The sequence below is a fragment of the Cydia strobilella genome, chromosome 17 (assembly GCF_947568885.1).
Source record: "Cydia strobilella chromosome 17, ilCydStro3.1, whole genome shotgun sequence".
NCBI lineage: Eukaryota > Metazoa > Arthropoda > Insecta > Lepidoptera > Tortricidae > Cydia > Cydia strobilella.
Window position 1 is genome coordinate 14,238,640 of NC_086057.1, and position 25,966 is coordinate 14,264,605.

General features: G+C 37.3%; 2 protein-coding genes and 1 non-coding gene across 3 annotated transcripts; 2 read left to right on the forward strand and 1 right to left on the reverse strand.

Moving 5' to 3' along the window:
* Positions 1–7,692: 7,692 nt before the first annotated feature.
* On the reverse strand, positions 7,693–7,764 carry Trnaa-cgc (transfer RNA alanine (anticodon CGC)). The gene has a single exon. It is a non-coding gene; the product is annotated as a tRNA-Ala (tRNA).
* An 8,512-nt stretch (positions 7,765–16,276) lies between these two features.
* LOC134749061 (uncharacterized) lies at positions 16,277–17,933 on the forward strand (the record flags this gene model as incomplete). The annotated part of the gene is made up of 1 exon (XM_063683967.1): positions 16,277–17,933. A coding segment is annotated over exon 1 (1,608 nt), but the record flags the coding sequence as incomplete, so codon positions are not given.
* Positions 17,921–18,744, forward strand: LOC134748846 (uncharacterized). Its single transcript, XM_063683667.1, has 2 exons — positions 17,921–18,292; positions 18,568–18,744. Exons 1-2 carry the CDS (start codon positions 17,985–17,987, stop codon positions 18,704–18,706), a joined length of 447 nt encoding a protein of 148 aa, XP_063539737.1. The 5' UTR covers positions 17,921–17,984; the 3' UTR covers positions 18,707–18,744.
* The last annotated feature ends 7,222 nt before the right edge of the window (positions 18,745–25,966 follow it).

Here is a 25,966-nt window from a genome sequence, read left to right on the forward strand (position 1 = left end):
ATCTGATCGAGAATCAAATTTTCGTGATTTTCGAGGCACGTTTTTTCCTTAGACTGTATCCATCTATTACGGAGTTATATCTATCTTTGTCTGTACCAAAGATATATGTAACTCCGTATTCTCTTTGTATTCTCTGTATTCTCTTTCAATCTTTTTATTTCTGTACTGTACTAATCAGTCAATGCCTTTTATGCGAAGTAGTGTTATGCCAAGGTTGCCATCTAAAAATTTGACAATCAAATTTATGCGAAAAAGAGGGAAGAGGGCACCCAAACATCTATACTTAAGGCGGTTCCCTGAGCCAGAAGGCGAAAAATCTGAGGCGTTGATATTCGTAGACGTAAAAAAAAAATGTAGTTCTTGACTATATTATCTTTAGCAACATAGCTTCCGATATAAGAATTATGACACTTCGCTCGATACAATTAATTCCCAAAGTAACCTCTAACTCGGACTTTTAATCTTACTTTACTCGGTTATTTATTATGTGATACTATAAACAAAAAAAGAAGAAAAAACAATCTTAACTTAAATAGTAATTTCATAGCTTTCGAATTTCGATATTGTAAGGTAACGTTTATAAAATAAATAAAAATCGACAAAATCGATCAAAATTGACACTTGGCGCGTATTATCTTTCCCGTTCTTTCTTGCGAAATGTGACAGTAACAGCGGCAAACCGATGGAACGGCCTTAATTAATCTTTTAAATGATTGATTACTATAGCAGGCCAATTAAAACATTTAAAATTGTAAAACCTCATGAAATAATAATAGAAAGGTAGCCGCATTTCGTGTACCGCATGGCGCTGTAGGAAGATGCTCTGCCTGCACTATACCACTATACCATGCGCCAAAGTTATAGTATATATATAAGTATAGTTATGTATGTGCATGCGATATCTTACCGCATTCTGTCTAGCACTAGCATACAATACTGATTACGAGGTGTTAGTACACGTCTAGAGTTAGACCATGATAATTTTGCACGCAGTTTACACGCAGTGCAAGTGAGCGTTCCTTTTTTTGCCACTTTTGTGTTATTTCTAGTCAGGATCACGAGCCCCTTTCATCCTTATAGGAGAAAAAAAGTGTCCCAAAATTTCCATACATTTATCAAACTTTCCTTTTTGTTACCGCCATACATAGTATATGGGGAAATGGTAACACAGTAGGAAAAATACCTTGGGACATTTTTTTATCCCATTAGGATCGAAAGAGCTCGCGATTCTGAGTTGAAATAACACAAAAGTTGCAAAAAAGGTCACATAAAAAAATGGCAAAAAAAAGCAACGCTCAAGTGTTATTTAAACGTCATAATTTCATAGAAGTTTGACGTTTAAAATAACACTTGCACTGCGTGTGCTGGGTCATTCCAGCGAAAACGGAAAACGACACCACAGGTGAAAAATTCATTAACTGTTTTATATTGAAATCATCTAGAGGAAAGTTCATGAAACATATTTTTAGGAATCAATAAGTTTGATCGAAATTTTAATCGTTTTTGCATTTTAATCATGTACCTACGTCAAGCCTGACCAATAATATATGATCATTGTCAAGAGGGCGCTGTTTATTCTCATGTATAGGGTGACAGTTCAGTATAGTATATAAAAATTAGTTCCAGTGAAACTCCGCAACATGGCGCCTGATCATATATTCCTGGTCAGGCTTTACATGATTTTGTTGTTATCTGCGCGACTTCAACTCTAGATAACTGTATAGAGAAGAGACCTACAGTCTCCATCTCTCCATATAGTCCATATAACACCGCGTGCCCTGCGTCATGTTGTAGGTATTTACCATTTTTCTTACATTTGTGAAACTTGAAAAATTTATAACTGTGCGATATTTTATCAGACTGGAGAGATGGTATAGATAAAAAAAGCCGCAAAATAGCCATACAGCCTGATTCGAACTTTAAGATACGTCGGAAATTTGTTAAAGATACGATGGGTCGGATATGTCAGTGTCAAAAGTGACGATTTTGTTTGAAGAAGTCAATCTGTAGCCCAGTCTGAGCAGCTGTGTGTATAGAAGACTCAAATTGTAACAAGAATAACAAGATGTATTGATTTTTTTATATTTTTAACTGCAGCCGCGGTGCAGGTCTCGACGACTCAAATAAAAAGACTTCGATTGAAGTAAACTGATGTAATCTTCCATATATACTACTTCCATACTTACTGGTTTACAAAAGTACAGTTGCCCAAAATGGTCAAAAGGTGTCGAAGTGATGGTTGTTGTATGAAGGCTGATGAAAGAGTGATCTAGCAAAATTGAACGTTAAAAAAGGTGGTTTAAAATAAGAGGCCTCGAATTGGCCGCGATACAAATTATGTGGCGCTCCTATTGTGCTTTAAAAAAGCCTCCGCATACTAACCGAGTCTGACGGCTACGTTTAGCTACTGCTAGGAATATTTTATATAAATAAAAAGTTGCGAACATTAACATATGCATAAATCAAAAACAATGACCACACAATAACCACACATCCGAATAATAATCACACATCAACTAGACGTCACTAAAACAGTAGGGTCAACAAAAGAGTTCCGATTCAAAAGTCAGTAAAACAGTGTAGGATCAACAAAAGGTTCCGATTCGGATACGCAGTGATTTTACACGCTACGATGCGCTTAGAGGGACGTTTAAATAAGGGTTGTTTTATGCGTTATACTTACACAGAAAACAAAAAATAACATAATATAGTCTGTCAAGCTCTCAGTATGTTTGTTGTTTCTCACTGTCTATAGCTATCACGGTTCATGAGATACAGCCTGCTGACAGACAGATGGACAGACAGACGGACAGACGGACAGACTGACAGACGGACAGACGGACAGACGGACAGCGGAGTCTTAGTAATGGGGTCCCGTTTTTACCCTTTGGGTACGGAACCCTAAGAAGTAAAAAATGGGTAAGTAACATTGCCCAGTCATTCTTAGAGAAGTTAACACAATTAACCATGAATTTTGAAGGAAACTAGGATTACCATTTGAGTGAAATAATCTTTCTTTCAACGTCTTAAGAGCTTTATTTCCATGCGAAATCGACGTGGGCAATGTTAACGCTGCGTCTTACTCAAGTGAACAACTCGCGAACGCGAAGCGAAGCGGCGCGGCGCGGCGACGGCGTTCGCGTTCGCAACGGGATTGCCCACGTATAATATAGGACACTTCTATAGGTATCAAAGGATTGATTCACCCCGCGCCGCATCGCTTCGCTACGCGTTCGCGTGTTATTCGCCTACGTAGTACGCTGCGGCAAAAACTTGATATAACTTTACGCGACTAAATTGCCAAAAAAAGTGGGTCAAATAATGATTTAAAATTCTTTCTGCAAGTAAAATCTGCGTTTATGAGATCATTCACAATGGATGTTGCAGGCAAGAAAATTAACATTTGATAAAAAATTACTAGAATATCAAAAAAGTGCAAAGTTAGCGAGTTTGACGGTATTAGAAAAGTCACAGCAAATCATGTTCAATAGTCACCCGTGTTCACTAGGGTGCCTCCGCTGGGGTTGTCGGCGGGACAAATTGCGGAGTCCCGGGGGAAATCTGCGGTTATTAGCTGTCAATCATACACACCCTATTGAGCTGTGATTTTTTGAGGCGCTAGTAATAACTATCGTGGAGTATAACTATTTGGAACGTGTGGATTCTATACCTACTTAAGAAACGTACCTAGCCTACCTACCTACAATTACCTAGCCTATACCTACATAAGCATAGGTACATAGTCTATGAAAGGAGAAGGTACAAAGTAAAAACCGGAGATATACAGCTAGTAGATACCTTTTGAAAAACATAGTGATCCATGAAATGAAACATTTGATAGAATTGATGTATAATCACAGAGAGATGAATATGTCGAATTGTATAAATTAATATTAGTTAGAGTGTATAATCATATGAAAATAATACGAATATAACAACACTATTAGCACGTAAGGTTTATCTGTAAGTGCTGATATTTATAATATAATAATAAACAAATCCTTCTTATGAGGCCCTTTGTTAGCGCCCACGTCTCAGATCCATATGTCATCACTGGCAACACACACTGGTCAAAGACTTTTGACTTAAGACACTGCGGCAATTTGGACGAAAAGATACTGTGGAGCTTCCCGAACGCTGCCCAACCGAGTCGGATTCGACGAGTGACCTACAGTGGCAGTGGGCGGGGCACATTGCTTGCAGAACTGATGGCCGGTGGGGCCGGAAGGTTCTGGAGTGGCGTCCGCGTACCGGAAAACGAACTGCCGGTAGGCCTCCAACGAGATGGAGCGACGACCTGGTGAAGGTCGCGGGAATTCGGTGGTTGCGAGCGGCACAGGATCGGTCGGAGTGGCGAGCCTTGGGGGAGGCCTATGTCCAGTAGTGGACGTCTATCAGCTGACATGATGATGATGATGATTAATAAACAAATCCATATAAAGAACTCAAACTCTAATATAATATGACACTGCCAGACTTGTTATTTCATAGTGGGAGCATTCAGTGTTAGTGTAAAACCACCGAAGTATAGTCCAGTACCTACTACAAACATGGTCTACAAGATCAACAAGTAAATAAGTTTGTATCAATAATGTTCTTTTTGGATTTCTTTTTTCTTCGATGTATAATTATATTTTGCCATAAAACTACGAAATTTAAGAAATAGACCAAAAATTCAATAGAGTTAATTTTGGGTAGTTAGTTGGCATATCATACCTATTTATCACTGCGTGCAAAACAAACGAGCTCCCATACAATATTGATAGTCTTTTCGTCCAGTTGGTCTGATGAAGCTATACTCATCCGATATTCCATTTGGCCTGACATTTGGGCCGATCAAGTATTCATCAAGCCCTGATCAATTATTCGCGATGACAGCGCGGCGCGAGGTCGAGGGCGATTGGGTAGACCAGTGTAAATGTCTCGAAATCTTTTTAGTGTAAGATCAATGTAGAGAAAACCGGCATATAAAATTTTCGTTTGGAAAGACCGTCATAGGGCAAAAACTTTGGTATTTGTATACGTACAAGTTACAACGCTCTGTCATAGTCTACCTAATACCTACCGCAAACTACTCGCAAATTGAGGGCATCTTTCTCTGATACTCTATAGGTAATTTCCTCTCTGATGCCCGGAATATACGAACTTCGATGTTCGCGGTAAGGCCCTCTGAAAGGAAGACTTTCGTTCGAAGGAACGAATAATGAGGAGTAGCAGAAATGCTCTACTTCTCACTCTATGTAAACGCAAGAGTTAGAAACGACGAAAAAGCATGTAGATTTTCGATTCCTCGTAATATTTTATAAAGTATAAAGGTAGCAGGACCAAACATACATAAGTACTCAGTAAAATGTTAATGAAATGTTTACTAACGTAAAACCTTTTTCCTGTTTTATAAATTTTCGTCAACTAATGTTGAGTATCGATTGGCAGCGCCATCTCTCTCGCTAGCTCGGTATCACCTGAGATGAACCAGTTAGAAGGTTGAACCATACTGTTCTACCTTAGGGATGGCCAGGGTGCGCCATAAGCTTTCAGTAAGAAGTGCATATACTTGGATAATTTTGACCTATGCTGCTGTGGCCCGGTAGCCAAATGGCACAAGCGCCTGCCGCGATAGCAGAGGACTCTAATTCGATTACAGCCTGGGGCACTGGAGGCCGTGGTCACTTTTTCTTAGTATATGACATTTATTTCAGTTTATAATTTATATAGTAGTGTTCCTACTTAAAATAAAAACAAATTTAAATATTTGATGAAAATAATTTAATTTGTTCTAATACTTGTAATATAGACATAGATATAGACATAGTCATAGAACATTTTTATTCAAAATTACATGAAATGGCAGAGGATAACTTATGTTTACTTCTCATCAATCGTGGTCAGCCTACACCGACTGAGTGAGATACGATTTTTCAAAGTAACCCCGAATAAAACAAAGGCAGACAGATGCAATAAGACCAAAATATACTGGTTTGATACGTGTGTATAGCAATGTGAATGCTGCCATCAGGTATTATCAGCAGTACTAATGGGCTCTGCCTTCAGACGGTGGCATTTGGCCGTGTCCTGCATAGTTCATGGTTTTTTTGGGGCGTTCTTTTTTATAGATTTCAGGTTATTTGGTGGTGCGACTCATTATATGGGGTATTTTCTATAAAAAGGGACCTTATTGTCGATGGCGCTGACGCCATTATTAACGATATTCTATTTTATATGATTTTGTATGATTTTGACCCCTGTTCTTTCACTGATATGTGTTAAAAATGCTAAATAACAAACGAAACCGTCAACGCCATCTAGCCAAGAATAGGCCAAAGGTTGGTATTGGTGGTAGCGCCATCTGTGCGAAAATCAATTTTTTTTTATTTTCGAGGCAGGTTTTTTTCTTAGACTATCATCTTATACGGAGTTACATAGGTTTTTGGTTATTAAAAGTATATCTTAAAAGAAATACATATACGGTGAGAGATACACATATAAGTACTTGATAATATACATCATGAGCAAGCCGCCACGCTCAAGCGCTCAACAAAAAGGCAAAGGGGGTAGATAGGAGTTAGATTTCCGGCGGATCGGTGGAAATCGAGCCGCGACTCAATTTCCTGGCTGCCGGGGTACCAGGAAAGCTTTTAAAAATCAATGCAGATTAAAAGAAAATTATTTTTTACCATTTTCAGCTTAAAATAGATGGTATAACAAATATACTCTGGCAAGTCAATCATGTTAGACAAATGCGCAAAGTTCATAATTTGTAGGTAGATCAGAACTTCGCGCCAATTTTTTTTACGTTTGCCGCCTTTTTCTACTGACAAAGCCGACTTGCCCGAGTATATCGTCAATTTATTGTCTATGGCTATGGAATTGCTGAATAGGGTATTTGACTACTAGTCAAATCAGTTTCTTTTTTCGAACTGTCAAAACGATTTTGCTTCTATGGAATTTATATGAAAACTAGCATGTGACGTCACAATCAAAATTACCTACTCTTTATAGTTTTATACGAGTTTTAAAATAGAAATTGTCTCTAAAAAAACTGCTGTCTACGTTACTGCATTAATCTTCTGGTGCTTTATTTTATGCATGTTGTAAAATAATTTATTTTATTTATTTTACTTTATTTATTTATTCAGGTAAATACACATAATATACAACTTAATTACAAAAGTACCGTTAAACCAGTAAGGTTTGTCTCGGTACACCATCCGCAGTAGATTTGTGTGTTTGTTTTTTGTAGTAGATACAGTCAAATACACTATTCAATATTGTGTCATACTTATAGTCTAAATAAAATCAGTTGCCTAGCAAAAAAGTTATAGCAAAATTTCTACAATAACAATCACGGCAGCTGTGTGTCAATCATTCATTAAATTTTAATGTCGTCCGCAATTTGCTCATTCGTTCACATCGCCACGTGTCCGCGCTCTATTGACTCGAAAAATCATTCATTCACTCACTGATAATCATCCTTATAAAAATAATTATTTGTGGCGGGTTTTAATCAATCAAACTGATTTGTTGTTTTATATTCCTGAAATACCTTAGATATGGATCGTACGTAGTTGCTTAAAACTATATACTAATTACGATACCTACTGGCGTAAGACTTTCTTCTATAGATTTAGTTAAAAAAAAAGTCGTAGAAGACGGTAAAGTAAAAAACAAAAAAAAAAACAAAAAGATATTGTTTGGAGATGCTGGGATTTGAACCCAGGACTTTCAGCATGCGAAGCAGACACTCTACCACTGAGTTACATCCCCGCTTGAAGTACGTGACAAAATATACGTTCGGTTGGCACGAGTCATGACGTCACCGCCTTACCTTTGTAAACTTTTGAGAATTGGGAATCTTTTCCTTGCGCTAAAAATAAAAGAAAAGAAATCAAAAATATGTACAAAATATAATTCTTACTTTGTTTTGTTCACTCAACTACAGGAATTAAAAAAATGTGGCTTTCCATAACAGAAGGGTCCTTATGCTTCAAGTGCAATAAAGATCTGAAATTCCAACAAAAAAATCTGATAAAATGGTCCTTTTTAATAACAAAACTTCCTTATTGGTCCTAAATGGTCCTTATTGTACATGAAGCATAAATTAAGGACCCTTATTTAATGGAAAGCCACAAAAAACTTTTTTTAAGCCAGCGAACACTGACTTATTTTAATACTTCGTAAAACCAAGTAAAACTCACCTTCATGTTTCCTATAGCGAGCTATAACTCAAAAGTTGCAACTGACGCTCGCTAGATGGCGTGAAACATAATACTGTGATTGCCCTTTGTAACAACGCGCTTTGCGATAACCACTCATTCCTTCCAGTTAATTCCAGGACCTCGTATCTTAAGCAATTTTAAATATCCAATATGTATTGTAAAGTTAGTACCATAAAGTTCATTTTGCAATTGTTTGTGAAAGTGTAGACCGCGGTTTTGATACGATCGTAAGTCTGTAATGTTTTGTCAGTTTCCCCTTTTAATTAACTAGTGAAAATATTGTTAATTTATTACGAATTTAATCTGAAGCGCTGTAAATACTCGGTTGGTTGCCGATGCAAGTTAATTTGGCGTGAAATGGTTACTTCGCGTTGGGCAAAATAGTTTTGAAAATGTGTGTAGGCAGTAAGTAGTAGGTAGCCCAGATAGCAAAGGGACGTCAGCGACGTTATAATGACGTAATAATGACGTAATTCTGGCGTCATGATGAAGTCGCTGACGTCATAATGACGTATAAATGCTGTTAGGAACTTCAGAAAATTGAGTTTCCAAAAAAATGTAGTAAGTATACTACGTCGTTTCACTAATAAGGGGTCATTTTTACGAAAACTAGATCGAGATTAGGTTCGAAATAGTTTTCATTGAAAGACTGTTAACTTTTATTTTCAAGTTTTCAAGTTCAAGTTCCATACCCAAAGGGTAAAAACGGGACCCTATTACTAAGACTCCGCTGTCCGTCTGTCCGTCTGTCTGTTTGTCCGTCAGTCCGTTTGTCTGTCTGTCACCAGGCTGTATCTCATGAACCGTGATAGCTAGACAGTTGAAATTTTCACAGATCATGTATTTCTGTTGCCGTTATAACAACGAATATTAAAAGTACGGAACCCTCGGTGGGCGAGTCCGACTCGCACTTGGCCGGTTTTTTTGGATCTACGGTTCAAGAGTAAGAGGGGACACATTTATCGTCGTCCGGAACGATTATTTCTGGAAATATTGACTAATATATTATAAAATGGTTTGTCAAGATCAAGACCCCTACCTATAAAATACCTACCTATCCGAAGACATCTCACAAACAATCACTGAGCTAGACGGCAGACGGACAGATAGACAGACAAATGGAACTACGAGTATGAGGGTTCCTAATTTAATACGGAACCCTAAAAAACGGTACTTTAACAATGTCGAAACAACTCGTTAGAGAAATTTTAACACACATAGGCATTTGACTATTACGTTAACTTTAAAACAAGTTATATTTTTATTAAAAAGCGGCACGAGCCAATGTTAAGAAAGTGATCAAATATTATCGATGCATGCAGTCCAATTTAATACCACTTACAACCCTCTGGTGTTGCGGGTGTCCATGGGCGGAGGTAATCGCTTACTATCAGGTGATCCGTCTGCTCGTTTGCCTCCTATTTCATAAAAAAAATAAAAATAAAAAAATAAATACCTGGTCGTATTATTACCAATGTGAAGCAAATATAACCGCTCTCGTATAGATAGTTACTGCGACAAAGTATTAAAACGGTCAGAACTGTAGATACAACGCTTGTAAATATGGCGTCCGTTATCTCACGTTGAATATTAATATTCATCCCCATTAGCCGAGAGGTTTTTACACGGGGTAGAGGTAGGATACTGGAAGTAGCATTCAGTGAAACAGTGAAATAAAGTCAGACCAAGCTAAGTTAGCAGCGATTTTGATAGCCCAGACGGTGCAAGTATTAAATACGTCATAAATTCATAATTCTTTATTGCAGCCATGGTACAGTATAGATGTAAATTATAATATACAATGTCTCACATGGACCCTGTAAGGGCACAGCATATTAATAGTTTGCTCATAATTAACATACTATTATTTTTATTGTATTGTATGTAGCAAATTATTAATTTATATAAAAAAATATGGTCGTAAAACAATTTATAGAAGTTTGACGTTTAAAATAACATTGAACCGTCTGGGCTATCAAATTCGCTGCCAACTTAGCTTGGTCTGACTCTAATACTGTTTAATATTTCTAGGGAATACGAATAAACTACTTTTAAAAATTAAATCGGGTAAATAGGTACGTATCGTAGCGTATCGTAGCGTAGCGGGCGACGCGGCGCGCGGCAGTACGCGATACACGGCCGTCGTGAACGCTGCTACTATTAGTGCTTGAGAAAGGAGACCTCTAGGCTCTCCGAAACATGTCGCGCGAGTGACTAAAACAAGTGAGTCTAAACCGTGAAATTATTTAATATTTAACTCCAGGGGTGTTACATGCGCGTTGCCTACCCTTTAAAAACCTACCTATACACCTGTTTTGTATTTTAATATAGCATACCAGTTCCTCCTAGAGTACGCTGCGCTGTTGTATCTTCTAGGAATCTCTTCCAGTCACCCATAGCTCCTTGCGTTCCAATCATAAGGTTGATAGAGTAAAAGGCGATAAATCTCCGCTGCACTAACTCAAACCCCTGGCAATTAGTAAATACTTCCTTATTACTCGCGCACTTACCTAAATTCTGGCTATAATATACTCATAGGCCTAAATAGAACTAGAATAAAGATACACAACATTGAGAACGAATTAAATTATTTTTGTCAAATAGGTATTTTGATTTGTGTTTTTTAAGTAGTCACACTATATAAAGTAAAAAGTAAAAAAGCCAAAGAGCTGGCGCGGGATAAGGAAATCTGGAAAATACTACACCGACAAGAGAATAACTCTTAAGTTAATGATGATAACACTACTATATACAAATACTATATACAACAGCATAGGTTTAGTTTTAGGTTTTACGCATAGTAGAGAGAAATAGTTATTTGTTATACAAAGGTGCAAAGTTGTATTTTACCCGCGAGTGTTTCAACACACGAGAAGTAAAATACATTTGCACCCGTGTGTAACACAAAACTTTTCCCCTCACTATAGCGAGGAAAGTGCAACATCCACAGGCGTTAGATCATCTTCATCAACTGGAATCACTCATTTTTTTACGATATTATAACAAAAAACTCTCGAAATTCTGTACTTTTACGTGAGAAGTTTTAAAGCAAATTTTTTGTTGACAATGTTGACATTTCTGACGTAGGAAATGTCAATGATAAAGCTAAATCTGGTATTTTTTATTAGATTCTCAAATCATTTATTTAATGATAATTAATATCGCACGAACCAATCGAACCATTATTATGAGCGTTTTACGTTTTGTTATCTGTCAAGCTACTTAAACACGCTCCATTCAAGGTCAAATTACTTTCCCCACTAGTGGATAAAATGCGTTTTTCCCCGCTTGTTTTAAAGGATAAAAGACGGCTTTCCGAGCTAATGAGGGGAAAAGGAGTTTGTTGAGAACCATAGAAAACAGAAGAGGAAAGATGCTTGGATACCTGCTACGATACGACGACTATCAAAAACATAATTGAAGGGAGAGTTGAGGCAAGAAGACGGGAGGAGGAGACCAAGGAGAACATACATAGATCAAGAAAAGGAAAAAACTCAACGTCGTGTCGTAACAGGCAGTCAGGAAGAAGGCAGAGGACCGACATGCATGGAAATCGCTCCAACAAGTCTAACTCTTAAAATTATGATAATGAGGATCGCATCCTTTAAAGCTATCCAGTTTTGTCTACTACATATATTATGATGAGTGTGTTAATTAATTACTATCGATATCATATCACAAACAGTAATGATCAATCAGCGATCAAGATCCCTTCCTTTCATTAGTGTAATGACGTGTGAAACGCAATATGCTTGTACGAGTTGTACGCCTAAATTGGAAGCCCAGTTTCTAAGTTGCACGACAGGATTAAAGTGGTAATTTTATATAAAAAAACGATGCAAGAATGCATTGAGAGTGAGTTGTTATTACCTACTGCATATAGAGAAGCCATCCCAAACAATGAAATAGGGAATATTACGCGAAACTCTGCGTAGAGTCACAGAATAAATTTACTTACTACTTTATTTACTCTTTGGAATAAATAATAGTACTACCGTACAGAAAGGAAACTTCCTACTTCCTACATGTTCCTACAAAACCGACCTTTCCTAAAAACCTTCCTATAAAGAGGCAGATATCGAAATTTCGGATTCGCGTTTCCCGGTAGATCCTCTGTAAACAAACCGCCTTGATGCATCAATGTCATATTTTATATCTCAGAATAATAACTAAAGCATAGAAGCCGGGCAAAAATGCTTCGCAAATATGTATACCCGTCCTTTAATTCCTTACGAATTAGATAATGTGTCGAAAAGAGCTTATGCTTGTATAAGTTGGTCAGAAGTTTTGTTAATACCTAGGGATGTAGTGTGTCGATTTATTATATCGATAAATTACGCACTTTTATTCTCTCTGTAAAAAAATCACGAATTTGGCACATAGATAATAGTAATAAAATATACAAGGCAGTTTACATGTGCTTGATCACTACGAGTATGTGTCTAGTCATACAGTGCGACATAAAATAGTACTAGAAGTTAAAATTAAAAGGGAACAAAACAATTTCCACACTAAATTGTTGTCATGCATTTTACGTCAATTATGTGACAGTTACGTAGAAAGTGGCGTCCTCATTTAATTTATATTATTTTTTGTCGCACTGTAGGTCGAATCATTCGTATACGAATGTCTTTATTACGCATACGAGTAACACCTCCCCGCGGCCTGACAATACAAGCGCACGAGTAACGAGAACGCTGCGCTGAGGCGAAAGACGACTATAGTGTCGAGTAAGTAAACAGTCCACTCGCTAGTTGGCATGCCACATAGGTAAATACTATATATGTGTTACCGCATTTTTATCACTTGAATGTTACATTTCTGAATTATTGTGCTATATGGGATTTGACACTTACCAATTTTAAAGGGACATCAATGTTAATTCCTGACTCCGTTAATATATTATGACTGGAAACTTTTATCTGTTCTGCATCACAAACATCCATAGGTACTGGAGCACTTACCTTAAATTAAAATATTCATGAATGAAATTTTTAATTTTGTTGGGAAACTCCTAACGCTTGCCGCATATTACGATGATGCTTTGATAGGTTTTGCAAAGACAAGTACTTTGTTATACTACGTCGGTGGCAAACAAGCATACAGCCCGCCTGATGTTAAGCAGTCTCCGTAGCCTATGTACGCCTGCAACTCCAGAGGAGATACATATTACCAAAATGTCATCAAAGTGTGTATCTGTCAAATGTAATGTTGGTATAGCTTCAGCTTTCAGCCGCCTCTAAATATTTTCATTTAGTAGAAAATAATCCGGTGTGAAGTGTTTTGAGCATATGTGGCTACGATTTTTCCAAGCCCAATTTCGCCTATTTACACGCGAAATCCATTTATTTTTTAAGTTCTCATCCTTTGTAAATCTGAAATGAAAAAAGTTGAGCTTGCCAGATAGGTAACAAGAGAATAAATAAGTACCTAACTAAAGAAAGTATGTAGTTAGTATTGTATTAAATAGTAAGTAGTGTTAATTAAACAAAGCTATGAATGTCGATATTATTATTCTAAGGTCGATAAAAACACGTACACATCACTATGCGGAAAAACATAACCTTTGATAGTTCGCAGAAAATTCCGAAAATACATGTTAAAATCTATTCAGAATAGAATACGGTGATAGTTGGATAAACTACTAATGTTGATTTTTATGTTTAGGTTGGGTCTTATAAATGGGTCCCATACAGACATTTGATCATATCATATCATATCATATTTATTCACAATATTTTTATATTGTATAATTATTCTAAAATAAATAATAATATTTAGGTACATTCGTAAAAAAAAAACTATAACAATTATGTAATAATACAGTTGATACTAAAGCTCAACATTCAAAAATTCGTCATAGCTGTAGAATGTGTGTTCGAGAAGCCAAGCCTTCAGTCTAGCCTTAAAGCATTGCAGCGACGGTGACGAGGTGACTGTCTCCGGCAACCTATTATATACTTAGGACCCATTATGTGGGTCAGCTTATTGGACCTTGCTAGTCTACGTTTTACCGGGAGAAGTTGGTTAGGGTTCCGTAGCGTGCAGGCTGAGTCGGCGCGTTTTTTATATTGAGTCAGGTTGGTATACACGTAAATAGCGACTTGTTGAATCACTATTGACGGCAGAGTCAATATACCCAGTTCTTTAAAATACGCTTTCGCGGAGGTATCCTGGCTTACCTGCGCCACACACCGCACGGCTCTTTTTTGTAGACGGAAAACTCGCAGCCAGTCGGCGGCGCGCCCCCATATCTCCGCGCCATACTGCAGCACCGAATGTATTGTCGCAAAATCCTCAAAACAATCCTGATCGACTGATACCATAATAAAATGTCAACTACCCTATTATACTTACCAAAGTTTATGTGGGTCTTATAAATTAATATCATCAAAATTTAACGAAACTCACCGATGAAAGGTTACCCGTTCTTCTGAATTTTCTTTTCGTGATGTATGTGATTTACATCCTTCGATCACGCAAGCCATTGTGAGATAAGAAACTAGGAACCATAACAAATAAAACAGGCACGTTTTTCAAGAATCGTTTACGAATATAAATATTATATAATTAAAAATCAGCGAGATGACCGCGAAATATTTCAACTAAAATAATACGACTATGTAAAGTTGTTATAGTTGACACCTATCTGTCAAATAATGAACATATATTCATGGAGACTGTATAAAGGAGCCAAATCTCTATGTATGAAAAGTGTCCATCAAAAAACAGTAATTAGGCGGCGCCACCATACACCGAAATACTACCAAAAACAACCTACGTAATTTGGTCGGGTTATTTGTTGCCTTATATGGTTCATGTTATACTCATGTCCCAGAGCCTAACTAGCGCCACCGGAGAGATTAGGAACTATTATTTAAAGCTTAACGCGGTCACTTTTACAACAATTCTGCCATAAGAGATTGCGATCCTTTCTATACCATCCATAATATATTTTTATTTGGCTCATATTTGGCTGGATTAAATGACAACCAAAAACAACCATTTGACATTTTCCTTAGTTCATTTTGTGACAATACTGAAAAAAACGAAAGAACTTGCGATTGTTGTCTCACTCACTCATAGACAAAAAGTCATAGCGTGTTGTGAATATGATACCTTTTACCAAGCTCTTATTTTTGCCCGGCTTCTATGCTTTAGTTTATTCTGAGTTTTATATGTATTTTATTATCTCTGAAAACTTGTCAAAAAACTGTTAAAGGCACAGCATGTATAAGTTACTCTATGGTTTACAAAAAAGGCTAGTGCTGCACTGGTGGCAGAACATTGCAGTAATACCCCCTATTGTCGCAATCGCAAGCTGTACCACGTGACCAAAACCTCAAATTCATATATGGCGTTTACGCGTTTTCACATTCACGCTCCGCTTCCATAGTTTGTTTTCGGCCTCTGTGCCGGTACACGGTGTATAGTTTGTCAAAGGACTGTCTCATTTCAAACATAGACAGAGAGAATCATACTATTTTGTCTTACACTAGTACTAGCACCCAAAAGAAAAGGATGAGTATAGTTTTTTTTGTTCTTATTTACTGACAATTTGGTTTGACCATAAGTTCAATGGAAAATAGATGTCATTTGGATTTCCTCCAGTTTATATGTATAAGTTACTCTATGGCTAACTCTGCACCAAGTTTGATATGGCAAAGTGTGTAGATGCCACAATAAACGTATTTTTAACCGACTTCAATTCCATGGTGGAAGTTCTGTATTCCGTTGTGGCTTTAAAGTATTGGCGTTCATGGGACGCCCCACTGTTCATATTATCTACAATATGACCATTAATTATACTTACCTACTTTACAATACAATACAATACAATACGATACAATACAATACAATACAATACAATACAATACAATACAATACAATACAATCATTTATTAATAAAATTAAAATTTTACACGTCATAGTAATTTACAATGCTCAGTTTGTATAGTAATTTACTCTTTGATATGACCTATTCAATCTCATTTTACTGTATGACTTGACTATGGCTTAGCTACAAAATTGACTGACGTTTAGGATGTCTCAAGAATTATGTCATAATGCGCCCTGTGTTTTATAAACATATTTTATACTAGATTTGTAATGTTCTACATTTTTATAACAACGCTTCTAGTTCAACCTTTGATTGTGACGGAGTGTTTGGCTCTCAATGTTCGGACAACGTTATTCACACCTGCAGATCTAGCTAAGAAAAGGTGGAATAAAAAAGAAGTGGCTCTTCTAAGAGCACGCAAGTACTTTCAGGGTATGATACCTCCAATGGAGATCTCGCAAAGCCCTGATTATATAAGTTCTTTAATCCGTTATATAGAAAACTGCAACGGTGCCGTGAACCAAGCGGCTTTCGATGCGGAAACCGGGACAATCCTAACGGTTGCCGCGTCCGATGTTTTCGGGGGCTATCTAAAAATGGTCGCTTTACCAGTGACGAAGTTAGCTTACTACAACGGCGATATACCCACAAAAGATGCCATGAAGTTGTTTAAATACTACGAAGATATTAAAGACCAGCTGCATACGAATGGTAAAGGGTGGTCGGAGCCGCTTAGGAACATTCCTAAACCTCAAAACGTTCGCGGCGTTCGATCAAACACGCCGATGCCGAAAATAAAGAATCCGTGCGAACGGCTATTGTACTTGAACAACAATCAACAAAATGTGACTATGCCGATGCCATCCATAGACTGGAGGACGCGTATGATGTTTGTACCGTTAACGAACCATCGGATAGTAGATTTAAAGTCTCCGCTCATCAGCTCAATCCTGGAGCAGTTCCACCAGGTGGCCTCGGCTTGCGAAAGCTCCATCACCCCCGACCGCAGGTACTTTCAAGGCTCATTCGAAGAATGGGTGAACCAGGCCGTAGTCCCACATCTCAGCGATGATGACTTGTACACGGGTTTCAAAGGCATTTTATCATTAATAGATGACAATAATCTAATAGGCCCCGCTGAATGTAAAAAACAGCATAGGTCTTTTCTGAATATATTCCATAACATATCAAAGAAAACGATAGTAATAACAATCATATTGATTCTCGAATTAATATGTTGTATCCCGACTCTCCTGTATTGCGTAATGAAAAAGAAAAAGAAATATAATGTAGAAACTAAGTCGGCCTCATCGGGGCCTAAGCCATCTGTTCATATACATAATAGAAAAAGTTATAATAACAAAACAGTTTTTTATGAGCTCAGTTCACCTAGTTCATCATTCCATAGTGAAACTAAGATTACTTCGAGGGTGCATTCTAGTAATAACAAGAAGTTTATGACGAACCAGAATAACTCCGAAATCTCTAATGCTTCGGGTTCTCGGCGCTCATATTCCTCAATACCTGACGCATCCACCACGGCAGACGAATCGCATTTTATAAGAAAATCTTCCCATCAAAAGATTACATCATCAAGCAAACAATCTCTCCGATACAAGATTACCGAAACTGATGAAATTGACGTTGCTCAAGGCCAAACTCAGGTGTCTAAAGCTTCGCTGCCTAGAAGTTCAAGCAGTACTGTAAAACATACCGATGATACCGGTGAAACTATTACTTTATCAACAGTGCTTCCGCAGGATAAGAGCACTTCCAAAGTATTAAGAAAATCAAAGCGCTTCAAACCACGACATGTTGTACCATCACGCAGCCCTGACACTTACAATCGTCATAATTCCATCAAGGCAAAGCAGGAAAACAATATTTCCGCAGTCAAGGAACTCAAGTTAGAATTATTCGATGATGGAATGGATGTTTTACCTCTGGTGCTATGTAACAGTGATAAAACTGTGGAATTCGTGTCACCTCGCGCGAGCAGAACTCACACTAAAAATAGCGAAATTAATATCAATCGATTAATGAAAGAAAATGAGAGTCAAGAAAGAGTGGATAGACCCTGTAGATCGCGGGCTGAGAAACCGAGACAAAGAATACTTAAGAATACTGAAGTAATGCCACAGAGGAAAGGAATATTAAAGTTGGATAAAACAAAAGCCAGCAAGATTCCGAAGATAGTTAATTCCCCGAGGAATTTATTTGTATGTTCTGCACCAAGGTGAGTTAATTAATGTCCTTTAATAATTTGTACATGTAATGGTTATCCAATTGAATTTTAAGCCATGAATGAGTTTCAATGTTTCAATTGCTTTGGATCAGTGCAACATGGTAACACTGTGCAATACGGTAACATTAAGTAACTTCCAATTCTTACAAAGTTACTTGCTGTTGCACAGTGTTGCTCCTCAGTTGCTCCACAAAGACTTCGATGTAGATGACCTTTGGCTTGCAAAAAACTATCATATGAATTAATGAATTACTCACTTGTTTCAGGATTAAAAGACGAGATCCGGAGAGTGGTCGTAAGAGTATGATCCCGAGAGCGCGCCAGAGCGTCCCAAAGCGCGCGCTGGACGACAGTGCCCTCACCAGCAGCACCCCGAGAGAAGGGAAGTTAAATGTTACTCTGTAATTTACTGTATTCTTATGATAGATATATTTTCTTACTGCTTTTTAATCTGTTTTTAAGAACCTGTCCCTACTTCTCGTAAAGTTATATGTTGTTTTAAACATTTGCCCAGTATACAGTGTAAGTCGTGCAATTCATGTTGAGCAGTTATAATTATTTTATAGAGACTACGACGCCTGCTGACAAAACTTTTGCACGGCAAATGAAATTATCAGAAAATAAATGCACTTCACAAAGTATAAATGTAATCGTCTAGTACGCTCGGTCTGAGCCGACTTTAAGGTTAGCTCTCAACGGCAGACAGGATAATTAAGGCCAATGTGGGGAAGACAGTCTATCAGGTAAACCGTCTACTGAATTACGCTCTTTCATCGCTTCTAACTCTTGCATTTGTACACACATTTACAGGAGGTCGGCAGAGGAGAAGGAGCGTAGCCCTTCCTTTCTGTGTTTGAGCAAAGATAGATATAACTCCGTAATAGATGGATACAGTCTAAGGAAAAAACGTGCCTCGAAAATCACGAAAATTTGATTCTCGATCAGATGGCGCCACTAGTTTTGGCCTACACTCGTATAGAGGGCGTTGACTGTTTCGTTTGTTATTTATAATTTTAACGCATACCAGTGAAAGAACATGGGTCAAAATCATATAAAAATAATTAATGCAAATAAAAGATCATTTATCCATATTTAAATACATTTTATCGTATTTTTATAAATATTTATTTTTAGTTTAAAAGTGTGTCGACAGATGGCAGTGAATTTACTGGGGTTACAAAATTTACTATGACAGTACCGCTCTAGTATAAGTTACTCTATGGTTTGAGCGAAGTACGTATACAAAGCTCATCCTCACTTTCTTGACACGTGTCAAACCAAGAACAAGCGGGCATCTCGCTCGTTTTTGCTCAGAACGTGCAAGTTGTGGAATGAGCTACCTTCTGAGGTGTTCCCTTTGCGCTATGAAATGGGGTTCTTCAAGAAGCAGGTATTTAGCGTTCTCAAAGGTTGGCAACCCATTAGTGACTCCTCTGATGTTGCTTATGTCCATGGGCGGCGATGACTGCTTCCCATCAGGCGGCTCGTCTGCTCGTTTGCTTCCTATTACACAAAAAAAATATACAAATACGAGAGTTCTCGCTCTATGACGGTCTTCCCAACCAAAATAAAAATATATTGATCTTACCTACATTGATTTTACTAGTAGTATTGAGAACAATGTGGCATACAATATTTCAAAACTTTGTTGTTCCGAATCACTCGTATTTCCGCATAGACAAACTTCTGGTCACAAAATCCCTGGTCCTAATCACTGATGAATTTATTGTTTGAACCCACCGGGCAGTGAATTATAGCATATTCCGGGGCAGGTGCCCAACGGCGTAATCTGTCATTATACCACTTAGCAGATTGGACCCGGACATGAATAAATAATAATTGGATAAGAGTACTGTGATAAAATATCGTCTGGTATAGTCATTATGAGCGCGCGAATTTTTAAACGATGCTGTGAATTTTTGCCTGTCCATTAATATTTATTGTACACTTTTTATGTGCAATAAAGTTTAAAATAAATAAATATTTACAATCAACGTAGGTTAATTATTAATTAGGAAAATGGTGTGGATGTTGTGGCCTAATCTTAGAATTGATCATGATTTAACCCTTTACCGCATGCGAAGTCATGTCAGATATGATATTCAACTCTATTGACAGCTATTAAAGTTCAAATTTAAATAAATATTTTATATTACATGCGGTAAGGGGTTAATTAAGAATCCCCGTCAAGCTCGGTTCTCCATACAAACGTAGTTACGCTCTCATTTTAAAACGGCTAGCTAGATTGCTTTGAAACTTTGTACTTACAATAGTATCTGTATCTGTCAAAAATCAGTAAAAAAATAACCTGTTATAGACAATCCACTTGCAATTTCGTATTACGACTATTAGGTACAGTCGAAGGCAAAAATATCGATCCAGACGAATGGCTCAAAAATATGTGAACACGACTTTATTGTCTAAGGTGTAAGAGCGTACACATATTTTTGAAAGTTTGGGAATGTATATATATTTATGCCCTTGATTGTACATTCTGAATCTCACACCGTAAATCTGAAATAGGTACACGAAGAGGTATAATATCGAATCCACTTTATTCAATGCAATGGGTACTTAACAATTAATCTGCACCCAATTCGGCCAGACGCGAACGATTCGCTGTAGGGTGTCCATGGCGTCCGTAAATTAAGGACCGTCCCGATTTGTCCGATAATCCCGTGTCGATCGGGCATTAGCGCCACAATCGCGCGTAATCCCACAACATTGGCCCATTCTAACCCACCGTTACATCGCTTACAGAGCATTTGGTTGAAGCTTGCCAGTTTAAGTATAACCTCTAGATCTTTAATAAAAATTTCGTGAGACACAGACATATTAAATTTATTAAAACGGGTCACTTACCTATTTTAAGTTTAAGATTGCTCGACATGTTTCGCTCCATAACGAGGAGTTTCAGCGGGAAGCTCAGAATAAGCCTCTAGATCTGTTCTTATTTCTTAATAGCTTCATCAAAAATACAAATAAATAAATTATAATTTTGATAATTAACCATAAAAATTTATCAAATCGTAAAAAAAAATCAGCTAACAAAATTCACATTTTTGCCCCGTCGAAATCTGTCATCGCTTTTAGTTTCTTCACAACTACGCATATAACCCACTGATTATCTTAGGACAATCGAGTCAGACCATGGCATATGGCATGTGCATGGCTGTGACAAAGTACGGCAAAGACATCATTATTATCAAATTTCTATGAAAATATGCCGTTTAGAATGACACTCCCTCGCTTTGTTTAATTCAAGTCGGTGCAAAGACTGCAAAGTTAACTTGGACGGACTCTAGCTCGCATTGCAATGAGAACAGTGGACAGTATTTATGGCAGCTTGTGCTATTAGCGATGCCATAAGTAATTGGTAGTAAAAGGAGGCAGTGCGTATTTGTCGTGTTATATTGTCTGTGCGATTTGTGGTAAATGGTCATGATGTTGGAATGTGTTGGTCGATTCAGTTAGGATAATCACATAATTCTGGGGTAGCTAACGTCTTATTTTTATTGAGTGACATAAACGCACGCCTATTTTTAAAAGTTAGACCATATCGTGCGTTTTTCTTTTGTTTTATGTTTCTGTTTGTACAATAAAGAGTTTTACTACTACTACATATTATTAGAACTTGGAGATATTTAAAAAGACTGTTACCGGTTTCAGCAAGCAAAAGTTATACGTTATATTTAAGTATAGTAAGAGATATTATTAAATATTATAGTTTCCCGTGCAGCTAATCGAACATGGATCCTTAAACCATCATACATTATGTCAAAATTATACTTCAAGATATCTGAGATAGAGATATCGAGATATTTATAAAGTACCAAGGTATGATAGGTACATGAACCTGTACCATGAACAGTAGGTACCTAGTTCACATAATATTATCTTAAACACTGACAGTCTGTTTTTTGGTAAATTATTCTCATACTGTCTGTTTTTGTTAAATTATTAAATTAAAACACCTCGTAAAAGTGCAGAAATAAATACGTGCGCTTACAGCTAGATGACCACTTCTAAATTGATACAGTTTACCAATAATCCCACAAAATTAAATAAACATAAGGCAGGCGGGTCGGAGTTCACCTCTGATTTATCGCCGGACCCGGATTACGCTGTCCGGCACAAATCCCCGTGACAAAGTGGCGTGGGGACACATTAGCATTTTTACTAGGGACATAAGGAATTGGCGGGTTTAGAAAATCGGGTGTTTGGTGGAAAAACACCTAACGTGGTTATTTCAAACTAAGTAGTATACTTAAAACCTGACCAGTAATATATGATCATTGTCAAGAGGGCGCTGTTTATTCTCATGTAGGATTATAGGGTGACAGTTCAGTATAGTATGAAAAAATGTGTTCCAGTGACATTCCACAACATGACCCGTGATCATATATTCCTGGTCAGGCTTTACTTGACCTGGGAGCTTAGTCCAGTCGAAACATAAATAAATAATGTATGAAAGAAAAAATTAAACCATCTCATTTACTACCTAACAGAAAATCTTATAAAACTGGAAAACCCAATAAAAGTATACAATTGTGTATTGATTATTATAATTTATTTTAGTATCTTGCCCATCATTTTCAACCGAAGCTTTACACCTACAATACACCCGTCTCAACCAGCATAATGAACCTTTTCTATACGATGAGCTTCCTAACCGATTTTACTAATGGTGCAGCATTCGGATTTCGTTATTGATTTTTGATCAACTACTTGGTTTGTTTGCGAGCTCTTGATTGGTATATTTTGAGGTTCTGGTGATAGTACTGCCCACGGCAAACTATGACTCTCCATAACTTATATTTTTAAATGATTTACTTTAGTTACTCTAGTATAAATACACTGATATTACCTATATTATACCTACACAACTGTGACATTATGAGTTTGTATTACTCAAGTAGATAGACTGTCGAGTGTAAAATGTAGCATCTTGCCGGATGTCAGTTGTTATCCAATAACACTCACAATGTCTTGTTTCATCTGTTTTGTACACTTATTATTAAGGGCTCTTAAGTACATTCAATTGTTTGTCACCAAAACGTTGCGTTAATGAAGAAAAAGATCTAGTAAACCCTTTGAGCTTAATACACTTGATCTTATCTTATGTAATGTTTAAAGAATCAGTTAAAATGTCGGTGACGCTACAATGGAAGTTTTAGGATATTTGTGAGGTTTTCAACCAAAAGATACCACATTGTCGCTTGTTGATAAGGTTGATTTCTAATTGAAGCTATATGGAAATAGCGCCTTACTGACAAGCGAACATAAGTACCCTTTTTTTTGAAAATGGCACATTTGTTGTCATCGTACCACATCATAGCGGTCGCCGGTCACCATCATCTTCCTCGCGTTGTTCCAGCAAAAAACCGGCTTTTTGCCGGGACAACGCGAGGAAGACGCTACTGTTGGTGCTGACTGTCTTAGACTGCGTTTCCATCATAGATGTACGAGGATGCGAAGCGAGGGATGTGATAGTTAGTTATAGTTAGTTAGTTTTGCTGGGCATTTTCCGCAAATCGACATCCAATGTGCCTATTTTGCGTGAAACGAGGTAGCGCTACTCTAACCACCCCAGCTCCTCCACGAAGCCTAGCAAAGTCTTCAGGTTGCTAGTTGCCTCCTTTAGTGTGCATGGATTCCCTAGGTATTTGCTCCTATATACTTCTACCTGTTGTGTGATGGGATGTGTTTGTTAAGAACCAATAGTATTTCATTTGAGTCCCTTAACTTCAAACTCGGGTAAATCCAACTGTCAGATTTTGCAAGGGTACATATTTCCTAAGAGGGTCGAATGGATTTTCCCGAGTTTAAAGTTAAGCTACACATTTGTCTTCCTCGCTCAGCGTGTAGTGATTATGATAGTTCTTAACAAGTACATCCGGTGGAAACGCAGCCTAACAGTCCTAAAATATACTATTCAAACAGTAAGGGGATACCGCCGTTTAGCCAAAATATTTTTCGCCAAATTTCACTTCCCAACAAACTTATGGCATCAATTTCATTTCCCAAATGAAATTTTAGCAAGTTTTTTACTTCGCAACCATTTCATTTCCCAACCCCATACTTGCGAAATGAAAATGACGTACTAGGTTGGGTTAGGTTAGGTTGGATTATGAAAATTTGCGAAATGAAATTTTGCCAAATGATAATTTGCGTAAAATAGTTTAGGAAGTAATACTTTGGGAAACGATTTTTGGCAATACATTAGTAAACCAACAGTAAGATTACCTTTGTCAATTAATAAATGTTCAAATTTACCCTTCCGCTCCTCCAGCAGTAGTATAATTCGTGACACATGGGATTGTTAACAATAAACAAGCGTATACAAACAGCATTAATTTAGCAAACATCTCGTGCTCAAGATTCACTATTTATTGACGCAAACCAAATAAAAGCCAAGGAATTTGGGAGGCAACCAAGTCAACCAAAATAACTGGAACTATGAAAAGTGTCATGAACTTTGGTAGTCACACAAACCCGCCGCCAAAAAGCCGCTCTGGTACAATCGAAGTGGTACTCTCATTTAAAAACCGGTCAAGTGCGAGTCGGACTCGCGCACCGACGGTTCCGTACTTTTTAGTATTTGTTGTTATAGCGGCAACAGAATACATCATCTGTGAAAATTTCAACTTTCTAGCTATCACGGTTCATGAGATACAGCCTGGTGACAGACAGACGGACAGCGGAGTCTTAGTAATAGGGTCCCGTTTTTACCCTTTGGGTACGGAACCCTAAAAACGACATACTTAATTTATATAAAACTTGGCATGAACATTTACATAACATAAACCTATACGTACAGGGTGAAGGGTGATCAATCCAAATGGGTCAGTATGGAGAAGTCAGTAACTATGAGAGATATGGACATCTGTTCTTAAGAACCATGGCTTCGATTTTAAATTTAGTAATAATGGCATTCAAAAAAATAATGGTCTTTCATAGCAAAATTTGGTCCTTATTCTTTCAGGATCAATTATACAAACAAATACTACACGCGATTACATAAAGAATATTGACCAAGTTCGATTCCCGGTTATGTATGAGAGTATAAAAAAGTTTGCGTTATGTCTATTTTTGTATGGGATTTTGAACAGCGCGCCAAGCGGGACGTTTTGGAAACTCAAAATCCCATTCAAAATGACACTTAACGCAAACGCGTACATCACGTTACGCTATCATATGGATATCATATAATTATGGACTTTTGTTCGAAATAAATTATTATTGGTTGATTGATTGATTGATATGAAATTTTACGAGGTTATTGGAGAGAAAATGTTGAAACTATCAAGATGTGTTTATAATTTACATCCAACAATGTATTTCCAAAGCAAAAACGTTCATTGAGGTAGTCATAAAAGATGAATATCAGAGCCTTCAGTACTTGATTCCAGTTTTTAGTAGCCTCAAAAAATTACAGACTAAAACTAAATGTTTAGTAAATAGCAACGCCTGTAGTCCAAGTTGCATTGGTGGTTGACAAATTGCACGAAAGGGGAGTCGAACATATTAATCACGGCGTCCAATTTCTCGGAAACAATGCGGGGTTGCCAGGAATCCGCGGGGGGGGGTTAGTAAATAAATTACTGAGGATAGTGTGATTAAGATGTTTGCGGTGGAATTACAAAAGTTTACTAGCTTACTAAC